Here is a 20,073-nt window from a genome sequence, read left to right on the forward strand (position 1 = left end):
CCGAGACGAAAAATGAGATAAAATTTTTTCTTATATATTGCGTATCCGGTAAAATAAGAATAAGATTTTACTACATCCGCTTCTATACCTAAATTCGAAAATACCCATACTTAATTATCCGATTACTATAATTTGATCTAAAAATTTCCTTTGTACCCGTCATCATTCGGATAGTACAGTTATTATTAGAAGTTTAAGATTATTTAGACAGTGATAGTACAGTTATTACGAGTTAAATTGGTTTAGGGTTGAGGTATTAGAGATCAGCAGATTACAATATTAAGATTAGACAGGGTTAGTTGGTTACTATTGTGATATTATATATTTTATAATATTATAAAGTTATTGATAGGTCGAGTTCGGTTTTGTCTACTACGCTACTTCACAAACTAACAAGTCTGTCTATTTTACAATCAGAAACCAAATCAGTAAACACAAGTTTCAGTTTTGTTAATTTGATTCAGATAGATTTAAACATGCCCAACCTGCAAATGAATATAATCGAGTGAGTTTCAAATTGAATTTAAAGTGTTATATATTTGGTTTTATTATTTTGAATTTTGAATTCGAGTCGATTTTTTTATGTTGTTATCTAAATTTCAAAAGAAAAATAATATGAAATGCTAGTGTATAAAATACATACAATACTAATTAAATAATAATATTTACATGCTCTGTATATTATTAAATATCAACTTCATTTAATCACAATATAATTAATTTTCAAAAAGTGGTGTAGTTATAAATTCACTCTTCCATTGTTCTATGGATTTGCTAATTTATTCCCAAATAAAATAAATATTTTAAAAATTAATTTTTAAATGTGCATAAACTTTATTTTGAATTTACCAAATAGATGAAAAAAAAAAACAATCGACTTTCAAAGTTAGTCGGGTGCACAACTGAATTTATTTATTTTTTAAATTTGTTGATTCATCTGAATAATTCAAATGAGAACATGTGGATAAAATGATAACCTCTTATTCATCCGCATGGTAAAAATTCTCCCACCAACTACTATATAATCTGTAATGATTTGGTATTTGTCCTTTCGTCTAATGGCTAGCGTATGAGGTATTGTTATCATGAGATCTGAGATTCGAATCTTAGTAAAATCGAGATAAATACCTCCCTTATGTGCTAGTCACTATTCCAAAGGCTAATAACCGTCCATGATTTACCTCGTTCGTATTCATCTTCTATGTTCTGGGATTATTTTCCCACTAAAATCGTCTTATTATTACAACATAGCATCGGAGCCTTTAAAAAAAAAAAAAAAAACGTTAGCTATCCCCAGGGCATAGCACAGCTGGGGGCACATGATTTCGTGGCCAAAAGGTCCAGGGTTCGATCCTCGGGGTATCATTGTCTGGGGTTAGCATCCCGACTATACACTTTCAGCTATGTACCTATATTTACCTCCCTCCATATTCGTAAGACCGACTCTAGTGGAACCGCTGATGCGATGGTTCCATATTTTTTCCTTAAAAAAAAACGTTAACTCTTATATATGCAACTTGTCAATACGGGTTATGTAGAAATTTTAAAATAAATATTTTTTTTATATAATTTTATATTAGCTTATATTATCACTATTTAACTTCAATAAGTACCTTCATTTTATAAAATTATACATTTTTATTTAATTAATCAAATATATATGAACGTGTAATTGCATAATATTTTTTTTGCTTTTATTTAATTTAAATAAGTAATTTCATTTAACCTGTAAATTTAGACTAAATATTTTTATTTAAATAATAAAACATGTTCGTTTGATTAAAATATATATCTCTATTTGGTTCCATCAAATATTATTATTTAATTCAAAAATATAACCGTGCAGCTTTATTTTGTTTATAATATTTATATTAAATTGAAATTTTTTTAGATATATAGCTAACATATTACGTACATAGAATAGATGAGAGCCTTCACGCTGGATACCACCCAAAAAAAAAAAAAAACCTTCACTGGCGCATCTTAGTTCGTTTCGATAACTCCTGTTCAGAAAAAAGCCCGGGCAACAGCCGTCTGATACTAATAATAAAAATAACAATCACTCAACGGATGGTAAGTCCAATTAACCAAAAAAGACCCAAATCCTAGTCATAACCAACAGAATACCAACACTACGCCCAAATATGCGAGTTTTGTCAACACTCACTGAGTTCCATAAACTCCCGACCACCACAATTATGTATCAAAAGTTAGTAGTAAATTCTAGAAAAGGCCCAAACCCTGAAAATTTTTAGTCCGGCTAAGTTTTGTTATGAAGATAAGAAAAACTTCAACTTTGCTATTATTATTGGTGTCAGAAAATCTCTCTCACACGCGCACACACATACACATGTATATATAATGCACCATGAGAACAGGAGTAAGATTCGGATTGACGGGAACGCTAGGGGCGAGCGTATTCACCTTTTGCCACCATGTATATATAATGCACGGTGAATGTATTTCACCAAGATAATACCTTTTTTCCAACCTCTGAGAACAGAAAACATGCTCATCATTCCTCATTGTGGAAGCGTAAGATTCGGATTCCATGTTTGTAAACTTCAAAAGTACTCTATATTGCCAGCATCATTCTCTGTATGACCAAAAAGAAAACTAGATAGGTAAGAGAATAATGAAAAGCTAACCATTATATCATGTGCATTAAGTACAAAAAAACTCACGTAGCAACACATATACAGCTGTATTGCAGTCTAGCACAAAGGAAGAGAGACGGGATGAAACCTGAAAATTACATTACCCACTTCAGTTCAGATGCCTGAGTGAAGGGAGCATGAATGCTAAAATCATTTCAGAAAATCACCCTCATCCGAACAAGTAAATACAACCGTAAACAAGCAGCGAAGAATGCCAGCTTCATGAATCCACAAGGTACTTTGTTACACTATATCCCTTCGGATGAGTAAAACAGATAGGATAGGTCTATTCGCAGATTAACAGAATATAATGATTTCACATATCAAATTTGAAGGGGAAAGTAAAATGCTAGATAAGAAGTGTCAATTTTGGAACACACAATCAACCATGTCTCATGAAGACAATTTAGCAACAGATGTAGCTGTAGTCACCTTAACACGAATACAAAATGTATTCTGATATCCAGAAAGGTGAATTGAGCAAAACATTGCAGCCACCTTTAGCAGCATATGTTATCTTGATGTTGGATTGGAGCATTGAATGTACACCTGAAGAGCACATAAAGAACATACACTTAACCTGAAAAGTCCTATACCATCCAGAGGGAATCTGAGCCTGCAGATGCAGATACACACGACAGGTTATACCAGTTACTTGGCTGAAGCATTGTGCTGTAGTGTTGGAAGCCAATTACTGGAGGACCCAGCACGTGAAATGTCAGTTGGCCCTGATTGTATGGAATTCAAAACATGTTTCTTCGAGGGGCCAGGGAAAGCAAATGATGTGGAAGGTACTTGTTTTCCAGAACTCATTCCAGCCCTCTGCAAAGGAACATAAATAAATCAAGAAACATGTGGCGCAATACAAGTGAACTACTTAAATATGCAATTAAAATGTACAATGAAAGGGTCGGGTTGTTGCTAAGACTGATTGTGTGTCATTTTTGGTCAAAGAATAAATGAAAATTTGATGGCACTTACCAACTTATCAAGACGATCAACATCAGAACTCATATTCTTCTCAGCTAAATGCTTAAATTGCATTTGAACTGCTGGACGAGCAGAATTACTTGGTCCCAAATGCTCTGTATCTTCAACACTGGGAAAGTTGCTTGAACTGGCAACTGGAATGTGATTTGAAATTATCATTTCTGCAATAAAGATGTGCATTAGGTAAACTAGCAGTAGTTAGTATATTTCTAAATTTATTGGTAAACATGTTATCAAATATCAATTTACAGCCAACACAGTGGCACCGGGCATCTTGAATCATTAGAGTTCATACAAATTTGAACTAGAAATTTTCAATATAAACCTGAGGGCAGTATAAAAAAAAAAAAACCTTGTTTGTCAGCATCCATTGGAATTGCTCGACTAGTCCTTCCACCAGAGACCGGCTGCCATTTCAAGAAAAAAAAAATCTCATCAACATCAACATGGAAGTTGAACTTCTGAAAGCAAGGTTTTTCAACATAGCTAGTGAAAGAAGAAAAAAATAAATCAATGAGCCCCGTAGATCCATGATCAAAGAAGATCAGTGATCACCATACCTCCTAATAAGGTAAAATAAAAGACAGATACTCGCATTTCAAGTTCTATGCAATATGCAGCTAGTCAAGCTATAAAACATAGAATGTGAAAGACTAAACAGCTACTAAACCAGTTTTGTATTGAATTTGGAAACATAAGCATACTAACAGAGGATCGAGGTTGAGATCTCGTCGTTTGGGCTTGCTGATATTTCATAATTGTCCAATCAAAGATGTAATCAAACTCATAGCCTGCCATAGTTGATTGAAACATGTCAGAAAGATTTGAACAAAGAACAATTTAGCAAGTATCATTACATAATAATATCCATAAGAACATCAACTGATGCACTCGTAAAATTAATCCTCAAAATACAATGTTTTTCCAACTATGAGTTCTAAAAAAATTATGATTTACCATACAATACCTTCACGAGTGAACAAGTCACGAAAGAGGCGCTTCAGGAATCCGTAATCAGGCTGTTGTTCAAAGGTCAAAGAATGACAATAGTGGAAGTATGAAGCGAATTCTACAGGGTGGGATTTGCATAAAACCTATCAGAAGACAGAAGTAATCTAACATTTGCAAATATTTCATAGTTTGAAAAGATCACAATATACGAGTTACTGGATACATACTTCAATAGGAGTTGAAAGTTTCTTCTCACATATCTTGTCATACTTCTTCTTCTTTGTGGCAGCTTTTAGTCCTTGCCATGGAAGACTTCAAAGAAAAACAAAAAATTAGATTATTCTCGTTAAATCTGAGTATTCCAAAACTCATTATTTGAATAAACATTTTATACATATTAAGACTACAATAAACCAGATGTGAGGAATTGTCACTATTTTATGTTTAAAATGACCAAACTAATTTCTTTTTAGAATTTCATGAAAACAAATATGATATTTTTGGAGTTGATATTTTGGAAGTCAGTTATTTTCATCAGAAACTGGAATAAATGTCAATTTTACCACAATATACAAAACTTCTCATTTTAATTTTCAGAATGGTGGCATTTCAACACCATTTGTAACTATTGATGAACATAAATCTGCAAAATTCATTTTCCTAATTAAAGCATACCTCCCTCTGAGAAAATAGATGAGAACATAACCAAGTGACTCCAAATCATCCCGACAGCTTTGCTCTGGTAATTGACTGATTGGGGTAAGTTATTATGGCACCTAACTAAAATTTAACACTGCTTGGATCAACCACCACTTACCAATGCCAAGATGAGTATTGCAACTAGCATAACGAGCAGTTCCAGTCAAGTTTTTATTTTCTCTGAGAAATAAAGTAATAAGGATGATCAGTAATCATAACAAATGCAGATAATGACATTTTTGAAGTCAAAGGTAAAAGTACTATTAGGTCTCTATGTTTGGTGATTACAAACATCCAGTTGTGGATTTAACTCTCTAATTTTGAGTTGATGCCACACTTTTATCAAGGATAAAGAATGTACAAATTTATTTCATCTTGTTTACAACAACTTGAATAAGAAAACTTTACCAAACTTCACAGTTGCATTACTCTCTGAACTCATCATCAAACAAAATTGAGAAAATTAAAATAAACACATTCATGGATCACACACCTGTATGGGATATGACGATTGGTATTAGAATCCCTATATCGTTTTGCAAGCCCAAAGTCAATGATATACACCTGGAAAAAAAACATATCCAAACAGATACTATCTCAGGAGGAAAAGGAAGGGTAACAAAACTCAGGGTTGTTTAAGCAACCACAAGACTGATGAGAGGCTCTTTGAATTACTACCTGATTGGCCTTCCGTCCAAGACCCATTAGGAAGTTATCAGGTTTGATGTCTCTGTGCAGAAAACCTTTTGAATGCACATACTCTATTCTCGTAATCTGTTGAATATCAAAGCAAGAGTGATCAAGTTTTTTGAAACTCAAATGAGTTTAAAACACATTATAAATAGTAATTTGATGCAAAAAATATGACCTAAAACAAAGAAATGTCACTCTACATGTTTCACTAAAAGGGAGTCACAAAACTATGGTAATATGCTTGGCGATAAATACAAGTAATAACCTGGCTTGGTTCAAGATGGTGCAAACATTATCAATATAGATCAGGCATACAAGAATACTCAGTGGTTTTAGATAATAAAAACAAAACCTTGTTTTAGGGAATTAATCCTGCTCATAAAGTAATAGTTATAATAACTATGAATGCATAGAATCTAACCATAAAAACAGACAATTTTAAAGGATTATGCAATACTTGCCATGGAGAATAAATCCCTAACAGACATGCAAATAAGACACAACATACAGAACTGTCAAAAGAAAAGGGCATGAATAGTTTGCTGAGTTTTCAAAGGGTATGGTTGGATCACATATAAGTATAGTGATTGCAGTTCTCTGGTATGGAATCAGGAATTTGGAATTCACTAAATAAAACTCTTCAAGAAAATCAAGAAGTTATTTTATCGAATTGTAAGGCTCCTTATAATGGTATAATTATTTCTATATTTCTTGTCTGTATCAGTTAAGTTGAATCCTAGAATAAGTTACATTAGTTCATCCATTCACTTGCCAAAGACAATCTTGTCTGGATGTTGCTTTATTGCTTCAATCAGTGGACACATCCACCTATATTGTAAGCATGTACAACCAGTCCAACAATGCAACTCTTCTCGTCAAGGCAACATTTCAATTTTTGCCTGATGAATTAATATAATTAAAAAAATAGCTTTTCATTATATAGATAATAATTATTTAAAAAATATATTAGGATATCATGGATGGTTGAGGAATTGGTGTATCACAGGTCGTGCACGACACGATCAGTTTGCAGCCATAGCAAGATGAGCACAATACTAAATCTTCATAGGTCGGTGTCGTGTCTTCACAGGTCGGTGTCATGTCTTACCTGCCTTGGAATGTCTACTATCAAATTGCATAAATCCAAGTATAATCACATAGATTAAGTTCCCAATGTTTTCCCAAATTGTGCAAAGTTGAAATGAGAAGGTTTAAATCCATCCTCTGGGAAATTGTTCTTAAATAATACGTTAAATTTGCAATTACCATTTGATCTGCAAGCATCAGAACTGTCTTTAATGAGAATCTGCGGCCACAATAGACAAACAAATCTTCAAGGCTTGGACCAAGCAAGTCGAGAACAAGAACATTTTCCTCCCCATCAGCACCACACCATTTTATGTTTGGGATACCACCTACATGAATGATTGAGCAATTAACTTGGGAGTTGAGAAAGGGGAGAAATGCAAGACAAATGACTTAGATGATATACTTCCTCCCTGAAGAATATTATACAGTTTGGCCTCGTAAAGCAACTGTGGGTGCTTAGTCTTGATGTTTTCCTGCAATCATGTATATAAAAAAAAAAAATCAAGTATATAACCAACACAACTTAAACAGAGCAGCGCGATAAAAAATCAAATTCATCTACGTCTATTGAAACCCATCTATCTGAACCAAGCACAAAGTAGAAAAACCTTCCATCATAAACACGAAAGAAATTCAGATGGCCGATCATGAAAATAACCACTTTCCCGAAGGTCAATAGGGCATGACGGATAATGCATCGGTTTAGGGTTGGGGCAGAGTGGAAGTCTTTCGAAAGAAATCACAACAGTTTCATGAAGAAGAAAAGGGCAAATTATCCTCGATCGTATACAACAAAAGGCAGCGAAAATCGGATAACCACACAACAACCGCATCACGGTGGTTCGGAGAACTTACGATCTTAACCGCAACGATCTCGAAGGTGTCAACGTGCGTCGCTGCAAGACTCGGGATCGGATCATTAGAAACAACGAAAAAGGAAAACAAACGAATAGAGCACATAAGAAAGATCTCATCTCACCGAGAAAGATCTCTCCGAAGGATCCGCTCCCAATCTTGCGCCCTAGCATGTACTTCGCGCCGACGATCCGATCCATGGCCTACTCGTCCTACGATCGTGACAGAAGATCGTCAAATGCCTCGAGATGGCCAGCAACGGTAAGTAGTCAGGCGACGGCGGAGAACCCGCTGGGGAATTTCGGGTAATTTAAAGGCTCGTTTGTTATTCGAATCGTAGAGAGGCGATCGACCGCTCGACCGAAGCGAACCGGGCCATAAGACAAGATTTATACCGTAAATCTTCCAATTTGAATCCGGCTCATCGTCGATTTCATCGAGTTTAGCGAAACATCATCAATTCGGCGATATAACAAAGGCAGTGGGGTAAGCTTGTGAGTTTAGAAGAAACAATACAAAAACCTTGTTTATATAAGCGAAGGCATCTCGCCAAGAAAATAAGTGACTAAAGATTTAGGGGTATGGAAATAGTAAATTGAAATCATTCTTTTGGTTTTTTTTTTTTTTTTTTTTTTTTGTTGTTGTTGTTGTTGTTGTTGTTGTTGTATTTGGTTAATGAGAATGGAATGAAATATTATTTGATTTTCAGGTTTGGTCGATTGATTATGCTGTGATACCATATTTGCGAGCCTGATCTATTTTTCTATTTTTGTATGTTCGATCGACTGATAAAATGTCCTAATCGATGGACTGAACCTCTTGTTCAATGGACCGAACACTTGGTCAAATGAAGAATTCTGAGTTCTGCACGCGTGCACGCTGATAGAGTTTGATTCCGAGTTTTGAGTTAAAAGTGTTGGAACTCTAAGATTATTTTGGTGTGTTCAACAAGTTAAGTTAGGTCTTGTTATGTTTTTAACCTTGTGTCTAAGTGTGTAGGAGCTTAGGAGCACAGGGAGTTGAGCAAAAGACGCAGCTAGCGAAAAGGACGACACAGGAGAGAGCCGACGGGCTCGGTGCGTCTAAGGTATGAGGCGCTGTGGAAGAGTATGTGGGTGGACAAGAAAGAGACGTGCGACGTTTCCGAGGGACGAGAAGCTGTAGCAGAAGTTTGCTCGAGAAGGCCGAATTGGATTCGGGTGAGCCTTATTTCGGTTGGCTGAAATCATCCAAGCGAGCGGAGCCGGAGCGGAAGACCCGAATCGAGGCGAGCAGCACCGGAGCAGAGGGCCCAGACCAAAAATCAACTTGGTTGACTTTAGTGGTCCGGGCGCACGGATCCATTCCGGGCGCTCGGATCGTCCGAGCACCTTGGATTGACTTTTTGACCAGGATCGCGTCAAACGCGATCCGTTGCGAAGGGGATAAAAGTTTATCCCCTCCCAGGCGCCTGAAACCCTTCCAGGCGCCCCGACCAAGGCTATAAATACAGCCTTGGTCCAGAAGCTTTCAATTAACTCAAGAATTCTGTATTCCAACACTTGTGCACTTCCTTGTTAGGTTAGCTTCTATTTTTTTGCGCTTTCACTGCTGTAAGAGGCTTCTCCACTTGAAGGAGATATTCTAGTGCGCGTTTCATTCCTTGGATTAACAACCTTCTTGGTTGTAATCAAGTCAAGTCTGTGAGCCTCTTTCTGTTTATTACTTTCTGTTTATTTTTATACAAGTGTTCTGTTGAAAGTTCGGGAAGGTTTTGTGTTTTGTTTTTACAGGGCTATTCAACCCCCTTCTAGTCGGTCGTCACGATCCAACAAGTGGTATCAGAGCGAGGTTGCTTCAGGAGGACTAACCACCGATCGAAGCAAAGACAATGACCGGACCGAGCATATACCCGCCGAAGTTCGAAGGGGAATTCGCTACCTGGAAAAAGTGAATGCAGGTATTTTTCAAAACCGACTTTGAATTACTTCTTATAATGAAATTTGGTTTTGTAGCACCGGAGGGCAAAGAAAAATATCAATGGACGAAAAAGGAGCAGGCCAACTACGTGGCAAACGACAAAGCAGAGTACCATCTGCTGAGCGTTCTTTCGTCACAAGAAGTCAACCGAATCGGCAACTATGACTCCATGAAGGAACTTTGGGAGAAGTTTCTTGAGTTGCACGAAGGGGCGTCCGAAGTCAAGCTCGCAAGACGGGATCTACTTCGCAATCAGCTCACCAACCTGCGACTTGGAGAAGACGAAACAACTGCGCATCTGCACTCGAGAGTTAAAGAGCTTATCACCGAACTTTTGAATCTCAGAGAAAAGGTAAGTAACCGAGATTCACTAAGGTACGCACTAAATTCTTTTCCTAGAAATACGAAATGGGCATTACTAGTAGATGCTTTTTATATTTCTAAAGATTTAGAAAAAAATACCTTAAAAGAATTATTCTCGACATTTGAAGTGCATGAATCAAGATGTGCATGTACGAAGGAGCCCAAGCACAACGTCGCCTTCAAAGTATCAGAGAGACGAACCTGAGTCAAAGTCCTCTCTCGACGACGAGGAAATGGTAATGATGGTAAGACGTTTCAAGAAACTTTGTAAATCTAAAAATACTAACCATCCGTAGGGTAGAAAGAAAAGGGCGATCCGCTGCTACCACTGCAACGAAGAAGGGCACATTAAGGACAACTGTCCCAAGTTGAGGAATAAGGACAAGGACAAAGGTAAGAAGTCTGTCCAAAAATGCAAGGTCTTAAAGGCGACGTGGGACAATACGTCGTCTGAATTGAAAGTCGAGGCCTTCTCCGGACTTGCAATAATGGCAAGTCATCAAGACGACGACTACGAGTCAAGCTCTTCTGAAATGAGCATCGAGAGCATCGATAAAGGGGGAGCTACGTCGGAAGATAGTAGCAGTTCAAGAGGAGACACGGACAATGAAATTGACAAGGTAAGTCAGGTATAATCTCTTCCTCCCAATAAACTATTTAAGTTTAGTAAACTGTTAACTAAGGATTGTTGTAAGTTAAAAAAAGAAATTTAAAAGTAATACTAACTAAATCTTGCCCTTTAGAAGAGTTAGACAAATTAAAATTAAAAAATAATAATTTAAAAATATAAGTAAATAACTTGAAATACCGTGCATGCTCATCTAATACAAATGTTAGAAAATTTAATAATCTAAATTGGTATTTTAGATACCACAAGGAGCAAATTAGGAATATTTCAAAAAAGTATGTCCCTAAAAAATTTTTAGTTAATCCAGTAGGCTATAACCTATATTGGGTTCCAAAGTCCTGTTTAACTTGAACCATTAATTATATTTAGAGCTTTTAGCGAGAAAATTAGACATTAAATTTCCTTATGAGGCTTTATCTAAGAAAGTGGTTGTTGCTCCAATAACCAAGAAGGTCTAGTGCCTCGCCACTGCCTGGAAGTCAAAAATTTGAAATAAAATATGTAATTAACTTTTTGATAAAGCATTAAGATTGAAATTTAATAATGCCTTGAAAAGTTTTTCAAACATTTTTTTTTGGAAATCTTTCAAAAAAAATTTTATACTTAAAAAAAAATTTCTTGCGTAAAATTTTTACTTAGAAAAATTCTCAAAAAAAATTTATTTTTGCCTAAGTTAAAATTTCTTCTAAAAATTAGATATTATTGCTTAAATTTCTTTTTACTCAGAAAGTTTTCTTACCTAAAGTTTTATTTAGAAAATTCTCAAAGATTTAAGTTAGAAAAATTCTTTCAAAAATATTCTTTTGCAAATTATCTAACTTAGAATTTTTTTTAAGAAACTTAGAAACATTGTTAAAAATTATTGCAAATTTTTTCTAAGTTTTAAGTTTTAACCCTTAGATTTTTTCTTGGAACCCCATTTTTTTTATGTGATCAAAGGGGGAGAAGGAAAAGTATAAGTCTAGGGGGAGGTAGGAGACCAATTTTTTTCTACAATTTCTCTATCCTTTTGCACTTTATTGCAATATTAGTTATTTCTTTTTATGTCTATTTACCCTACCTTAACTTGGGTTGTTCACATCAAAAAGGGGAAGATTGTTGGAACCCCAAGGTTGTTTTAGTGTGATCAACAAGTTAAGTTAGGTTCTGCCGTATTTTTAACCTTGTGTCTAAGTGTGCAGGAGCTTTGGAGCACAGAGAGTCGAGCAAAAGATGCAGCTAGCGAGAAGGATGACACGGGAGGGAGCCAATGTGCTCGGTGCGTCTGAGGTACGAGGTGCTGCGGAAGAATACACGAGCGGACGAGAAGGAGGTGCCCGACCTTTCCGAGGGACGAGAAGCCGGAGCGGAAGGTTGCTCGAGAATGCCGAAATTGGGTTCGGGTGAGCCTTATTTCGATTGACTGAAGTCACCCAAGCGAGCGGAGCTAGAGCGGAAGACCTGGACCGAGGTGAGCAGCGCCGGAGTAGAGGGTCTGGACCAAAAGTCAACTTGGTTGACTTTAGTGGTCTGGGCGCCCGGACCCATTCCGGGCGCCTGGACCGTCCAAGCGCTTGAAGCCATTTCGAGCGCCCGGGATTGACTTTTTGACCAGGATGGCGTCAAATGCAATCCGTTGTGAAAGGGATAAAATTTTATCCCCTCCCAGGCATCTAGAACCCTTCCAGGCGCTCCGACCAAGGCTATAAATACAACCTTGGTCCAGAAGCTTTCAATTAACTCAAGAATTCTGTATTCCAACACTTGCACTTCCTTGTTAGTTTAGCTTATATTTTTTGCGCTTCCACTGATGTAAGAGGCTTCTCCGCCTGAAGGAGATATTCTAGTGCGCGTTTCATTCTTTGGATTAACAACCTTCTTGGTTGTAACCAAGTCAAATCTGTGAGCCTCTTTCTGTTTATTTTTATACAAGTGTTATGTTGAAAGTTCGGGAAGGATTTGTGTTTTATTTTTACAAGGCTATTCAACCCCCATTCTAGCCGACCGCCACGATCCAATAAGAAGTTATTGTTGGGACCCTTGGTGGCTGACTAGAGGGGGGTGAATAGCCCCTGCACAAATCAAAATAAAAAAAATACCTTGCTCGACATATGACTTAAACAAACACATGCATAAAAATGAATAATAAACTGAAAAGACGAGGCTCATAGATTTACTTGGTTACAACCAGGAAGGTTGTTAATCCAACGAAGTTGAATCGCATTAAGAATCTACTTCAGGTGGAGAAGCCTCTTTACAGCAGTGAAAGCACAGAAAATAAAAACCTAAACAAAAATTGAGATGTGTACAAGTGTTGTTGCAAGAATGCTTGTTGTTAATAGCTTCTGGGACCAAGGCTATATTTATAGCTTTAGTCGGGGTGCCTGGAAGGGTTATAAGTGCCTGAAGTGGGATAAAAACTTATCCTCAACACAATGATCAAAAACCACATCGAAATGGCTAAAACTTGGGCTCCGAGCGCCCCGAAGGGAAAAGTCAACTTTTAGTTGACTTTCTCTCCGGCCCTCCAACTTCGGCTCCACTTGCTTTGGTTCGGGTCTTCCGCTCCAGCTCCGCTCACTTGGGTGATTTCGGTCATCCGGAAATAGGGCTCACCCGAAGCCAACTTCAGGCCTTCTCCTCGAGCAAGCTTCCGCTTTGGCTTCTCGTCCCTCAAAATCGTCGCGTGCTTCCTTCTCGTCTGCCAGCATACTCTTCCGCATCTCTTCGTCCCTCGAACACACCGAGTCCATCGTCTCTCTCCCATGTCGACCTTCTCGCTAGCTGCGTCTTTTGCTCCTTGAGCAATCTTCTGCTCCAGCTTCTCGTCCCTCGGAAACACCGCACGCTCCCTTCTCGTCGGCCGGTGTACTCTTCTGCAGCACCTAGTCCCTCAGACACACTAAACCCGTTGGCTCTCTCTCCCGTGTCATCCTTCTCGCTAGCTGTGTCTTTTGCTCGACTTCCTATGCTCCTAAATTCCTGCACACTTAGACACAGGGTTAAAAATAATAGGACCTAACTTAACATGTTTTATCACATCAAAACAACCTTGGAGTACTAATCTCCAATTTTTTGATGTGAGCAACCCAAGTTAAGTTAGGGTAAATCAACATAAAATAAAAGTAATAATTTTGTAATTAAAGTACAAAAAAGTGAAATTTGAAATTACTACCTCCCCCTAGACTTAATCTTCCCTTCTCCCCCTTTGATCATATAAAAAATGGGGTACAAAAAAAATCTAAGGGTAATTTTTCAAAAATTTAAGTCGTTTAACAAACAAAATTCTGAAGTTATAAGGTTAAAATGACTTAAAAAATTTGGTGAATCTTAAACACAAGTCAAAGAGAATACTAAAAAAAATTGAAAGTGAAAACGTTAAAATAATTTTGAAAATCTTGAAATATTTTCTGAAAAATGTAATAGAGCATGCATTTTGATAGAAGAAAATACATTTTCAAGATTTATAAATTCAAAAATTCTTTTAATAACAATAATATTGTGTTTAAAAAACTTTCAGAAAAGTTTTCTTCATTAGCAAGGATAACTTTTGCAGAATAATTAAATATTTAAAGAGATCAAATGATATGAAAAAAAATTGAGATTCTTCCTTAACATGAATATTGAATTCTTCTTTATAAAAAATTAGGATCCAATTTATTTTGAACACAAGTTAAAACTCAAGAGAATTTTTTTTAAAAGAATAATTGAACAAAATAATTCAAGCATGATCTTGGAATCCAAAATAGATTTCTTTCTACCAGATTAACAAGAATTTTTTTAACTTTTTGTTAATTTTTTAATTTTCCCATTGTGATATTTAAATTTCCATTTTAGTCTATAATCATTTCTAAAATTTGAAACAAAGAATTTTGAACATGCAGAAATTTTTAGAGTTTGTATATGTTCGTTTAACATTACATTTTCTATTTTTAGTTTTTCGAAATCCTCTATTCGACAAGTTGTTGCTAGAGTTTTTTTTAACTGATTATTCTCTATTAAAAATTTTCTATTTTCCATTACTGACTTACAAGAATCTTTTGATAGTATTAAATTAAACAATTGATTAGGAGGTAGAGACCGTACCTGACTTACCTTGTCGACTTTTGATACTCCCCCTGTAGAGCTGCTTTCCTCCGAAGACTCTCCCCCTTCATCGATGCTCATCTGGGATGAGCTTGCTGTGTCCTCAGAAAGGAATTTGGCTATCAGGGTTGTCCTGATAATTTTCTCGATCTCGGATTCTTCTGACGATGACTCAGTGTACATCGAGGAGTTGGATTCGACTTCAATTGGTTTTTCGAAGAGCTTCAAGAACTTTTACCAAAGTTCTTTCACACTTTGTTAGTTGCCGATTCTGTCGAGATCCTCCACCGGTAGTTGATAATTAGTATTTTGGTGCATTATTTTGGCTCTTATTCTTGACTTTTTTACCTTCTCACATACTTAATTTTATGGTTATATTACATTTTGTGAGGAGAATCTATTTTGGACTTAATTTTAAATTTCCTACAAATTGTGAAATTTAATTTCATATTTTTATGTGGTTTTGTAGGAAATTCAAAGAGTCATGGATTAGGATCGAGCCAAATCGAATTTGGCCTGATTTGGAGGTCAAATGAAGGAGATCAAGATGAATCAGTGTGAACCGTTGATCCAGATCAAGAGAAATATTGCCCCTTCAGTCAAATCAAGTGATTCAGCCTTCCATCCTAATTTAATGCGATCTGGATCATCTATAGAGATCATCCTTATCCAAAGAAGTAGAGCTCCAATTCAAACTCAATCCAAAAGCCCAACTCATCTAATTTAAAGCCCAATTTGAACTCTACTCTTAATGAACCGGATTTAAGCTCTAATGGATACCCTTTCCTTAACCCAAACCTGATGCACTAAGAAAACCTTACCTTCATGCGATGGCACAGTGAAGGATCTTCTCTGCATCGTGATTTCCATCCTCGCAGGCTAGGGCACGCGAAGCCTTCCCCACTGGCGCATCGTTCTCTTCTTCCTCACCACCAGTCGGCGGTGTCTTCTCTTCCCTTGTCGCCGACCAACCATCCACAGCCCACTCCAGAAGCTTCTTGATTTCAAGTGGCGACGACAGTGGCAACACAGGCGGAAGTTGCAAGCAGTGACAGCGAGCTCTGTTCATCCACCTCGCCGGAGGGGTTCTCCGGCAAGATCCTTCACCTTCCGGCGTTCATCCTTCAGTTCTTCCTACTGGGGTTCAGGCGGTAGAGCAATGGGGGTGAGCAGTCCACCAGTTCATCCTTCAGTTCTTCCTACTAGGGTTCTCGGTGGAAGATTCGTATCATCCTCACTGTTGTCAAAGCAAGCTGTCCAGCAGTTCTTCACTGCTGTCCACTGGCTTTCAGGGTTCGATAGCCGGGTCTTTCGTGTGACGGAGAAGGGTAGTCGTTGGTACTTGAAGTAGAAGAATGGATTGTGGTTTAGATTTCTTAGTTTATTTCATGTTCATTGCTTATGTTTACTTGTGTTGATGTTTTGTGGTTGAATGCTTGTATTAACTTGATTTTTAATGTTTAAATTGCACATATTATGCTTAATTAGTTTCATGCACGCAACGTATTCGATCAATTGCTTCAACCATTAGTTAGGTTTAATTTGATGCATTTTAGTTTGTTTAATTCTTGCTTTGTCTTGTTATTTCAATTTCTTTAAGTTCTAGTTTTGATTTAATGCAATTAGATTAAGTTAAATTATAGTTCTTTAATGCTTTAGGGTTCGTTAAAAGCTTTGCTTTACTTTACTTCATGTTGTCATTTATTTTCTGTAATTGTAGTTAGGTTAGACTTAGCTTTATTACTTGCATTGTCTTTCATTTATTAGATTAGGTTTCATTTAATGCTTTTCTATTTCCTTTTATAGTTTAATTGTGTTGATGATTAATCCATAGTGTAGTGTGATAATGCATTGTGGATTAATTGTTGGCACTTAGTTAGATTTCTTTCCAATACTATATTAGTTTTCTACTTGCTTTGCTTTTAATTTGTTAGGTTTAGAATTAAAATCCAAACCCCCATTTTTATATTGAAAACCCCAAAAATAGAAATAATAAACAATCCTAGATTATCATCCTATCGTTGCTTTCGTTGGCGGATGATCCGAGTCATTTCTATGCTATATTAGCGTAGGAGGGGTTTGGTACTTCATTGTTTGATGTCCAATTCACAACAAAATTGGGTCATAATCAAATTGGTGTCGTTGCCGGGAGGAGTAGCGGTGTTTGGTGATCTTAGGATTGTTCTTCTTTTTCTCTCTTTTCTTGTTTCTATTTTTTGTGGTTGCAAAAATTAAAAAATATTGTTAGGAGATTAATTATTTCATCTCTTGTATGCATGTGTGATATCTTGTATATTTTCTTGTGTCTTTTGATGGTATTTGCATTAGTGTTTCAGGTAAGACCAGAAAATCTTTTGTGTGATATTAGCAGTTTCAGAGTTTCAGTATGATCAGGACCTCAGATTTGATGAGTAAAATGGAGAACATTGAAAAAACTCTCAGAGAGCTTTGGGCACCAGACTTATCAAATGATTCCTTTTTCATCAGATATTCTAATTTAAAGGCAGACTTCGAGTTATGGACTATTATACATCTATTACCGAAGTTTCATGGGCTTTCTGGTGAAGATCCCAATAGACATCTGCAAGAATTGGATATGGTGTGCTCTTTATAGAACCCACTTGGCATATCAGGAGATGATGTTAGACTTAGAGCATTTCCATTTTCAATAGCAGATTCAGTAAAAGATTGGTTGTATTGTCTCCCACCCAACTCTATCACCAACTGGTTCGAGATGAAGAAATTATTTCTGGTGAGGTTCTTTCCTGCTTCTAGGACTGCAGCTATTTGGAGGAGTATTTGTGGAATCCAATAATTCACAGGAGAATCATTTCAAGAATATTGTGAGAGATTTAAAGAACTTGTTTCTAGTTGCCCTCAGCACCAGATAAACGATCAACTATTGATTATATACTTCTATGAGGGATTGCTTCCCATGGACAGGAGTATGGTTGATGCAGCTAGTGGAGGGGCTCTAGTTAACAAGACATCTACTCAGGCCAGAGAACTTATTAAGATTATGGTAGCAAATTATCAGCAGTATGGGACTAGACCGATGACTACTAAAGATGTTCATTCCTTTGCCACTGTATTCCCGACCAGGATCCAGTATCACCAGCCTGATCCTCAGTATTATCAGACTCATCAACAAGACAAGTATAATTTATTTGCAGGATTAGGGTATGGGAATACACAACAAGGGATTTTTGAGTGGCCCGCTATTATCAGCCTTACTTTCAGCACCATCAGCCTGAGCAACATTTTAGGGAGCGGTCACAACAATTTTTGCAACAACAAGAAACACAATTCAAGCCAAGAACACATTCATCAACACAGTTACAATTGCTATCTGATCAACATACTGCATCAATTCCCAAGGAGATGGATTATAGAGTTTGTGATATTTCTGACTTTTATTCTGCTACTTTACATGACTCTTCTAGTTTTTTTCATTGTGATGTTGTAGTTGATTTTGATAATGTTATTGTTGATGATATTGTTGTTCTAGATATTCTTGATGTTGCAAGTGTTATTGATGATGATGGAAGTGTAGGGAAAACCCAAAAATCACTTTCAATGACTATTTTACCATTTGAGCTAGTTGAGCCTGCTATTTTACTTAGTGACGATGGAAGTGTATGGGAAACTCAAGAATCACTTTCGTTGATTGTTCCTGATCTAGAGCCAGACTTTTACCTGATCAAGATGATGCTACATTCACTATCCTAGAGCCTTTAGGTACCTTTGAATATGGTAAGGATAATGTTTCTTTTGAATTCTTAGAAAATTCCATGGAGGTAATTAAGTTTGATTGTATTAAATGTGACACATCTTTTGATTCATGCTATGTTTATATTGATATTGTTTCTAGCCCATCTCACACAGTATGCGCGCAGGAATTGCATCCTCTTTTTAGTGCACAGGATTTTTTCAGACATTTCATTTACAGTTATTAATGCAAGGATGCATTCTATCACTTGAAGGAAGCCCTAACTCTCTATGCAATAATGAAGCCTCTAGAGTGGATACTCCAACTGAACCGTCTTCGGCCACCGGAGAAAATTTTTAAGGAGTCAAAGGTGGAGGGAGTGATCCTCACTTCATTTACATTCATCCCACTTCCAGAATGACTTCTGGAATTGAATCGGCTCCGACCACTAGAATTTCAGGGGAGTCTGTTCCATCTTACTTTTTCTTTTTCTTTCTACTTGTATATATGTCTTTACTTTCTTTGCTTCTTTTTGTGTTATTTGCTTTTGCTTGGTTGTTCATTTTTAGTTTGTCTTGTCAGTTTTTGCAATAAATCCCGAATGCGTTCTTTTTATCATCTTAGAAATTGTGAAAGCTAGTTAAATTTAATTGTCAAGTTTGATGATTTATTGTCATGATTGGATTCTTGGATTGCATGTGATTATAACTTGATGATGGATTTCATGTTGGTAGATTGAGATGATAATATTTGATATACCTAGTGAGGATATTTTTAAGCCTATTATTCCTATTGATGTGTGATGCACTTGTGGTTAATGCTATTCTAGAACTTGCTTAATTCTTTCGAGACCGCATTATCATAGGTTTGCATGATTTTTATGAAGGTTATCTCACTTTATTTTATTCATTCCTTTTGTTATCACATGTTTCTTGAATAAAATTCATATCATTTATCATATCATTCTTTTCTCTCTTCATTTATTTCCATTCATTTCACTCTCTTACTCTCTTGGGATGTGAGTATTTTTGGATGTTACATGATGAGGATTTTGCCCAAGACGGACAAAAATTTAAGTGTGGGGGGAGAGAATTAGCTTAGTAGAATTTAGGGGAAGCATAGGTGAACCATGCTTGATCACCATATGTAAACCATGCTATTTATCTTTTAATTTGAGCTATTGATGATGATGCATAGGAAAAATGCACGACATGTTGAAAAAAAAAAGAATGAAAAAAAAAACAAATCAGGAAATGAAAAAAGGGGAAAAAAACAAAAGAAAAAAAGTGGAAACAGAAACGTGAAAAAAAAGGAAAAAGAAAAATACTTTGACATGTTGTGCTATTTTTATATTCATGTGTGGTAGAATTTTTTGGAAATGATAATCTTTATTATAGCAACATTTAGATTTTATT

General features: G+C 36.4%; 1 protein-coding gene across 4 annotated transcripts; it reads right to left on the bottom strand.

The window, feature by feature from the left end:
• Positions 1–2,279: 2,279 nt before the first annotated feature.
• On the bottom strand, positions 2,280–8,294 carry LOC122051672 (casein kinase 1-like protein 4). 4 transcript variants are annotated; one of them, XR_006131503.1, is made up of 17 exons: positions 8,059–8,293; positions 7,935–7,975; positions 7,483–7,552; positions 7,257–7,405; positions 5,976–6,071; positions 5,791–5,861; positions 5,416–5,477; positions 5,274–5,337; positions 4,826–4,910; positions 4,615–4,741; positions 4,356–4,438; positions 4,000–4,054; positions 3,639–3,808; positions 3,306–3,479; positions 3,090–3,206; positions 2,685–2,745; positions 2,280–2,596 (listed from the first exon to the last, which is right to left on the bottom strand). XR_006131503.1 is itself a non-coding variant. In XM_042612905.1 (15 exons), the coding sequence occupies exons 1-14, from the start codon at positions 8,132–8,134 to the stop codon at positions 3,309–3,311; spliced, it is 1,293 nt and encodes a 430-aa protein (XP_042468839.1). In that variant the 5' UTR covers positions 8,135–8,294; the 3' UTR covers positions 2,986–3,206; positions 3,306–3,308. The 4 variants fall into 4 exon arrangements, 2 of the variants coding, with proteins under 2 accessions (XP_042468839.1, XP_042468831.1); XR_006131506.1 differs by lacking the exon at positions 3,090–3,206 and having other exon boundaries at positions 3,238–3,479; XM_042612905.1 differs by lacking the exons at positions 2,280–2,596; positions 2,685–2,745 and having other exon boundaries at positions 2,986–3,206; positions 3,639–3,781; positions 8,059–8,294.
• Positions 8,295–20,073: the final 11,779 nt, after the last annotated feature.

The sequence above is a fragment of the Zingiber officinale genome, chromosome 1B (assembly GCF_018446385.1).
Source record: "Zingiber officinale cultivar Zhangliang chromosome 1B, Zo_v1.1, whole genome shotgun sequence".
In the NCBI taxonomy this organism is placed as follows: Eukaryota; Viridiplantae; Streptophyta; class Magnoliopsida; order Zingiberales; family Zingiberaceae; genus Zingiber; species Zingiber officinale.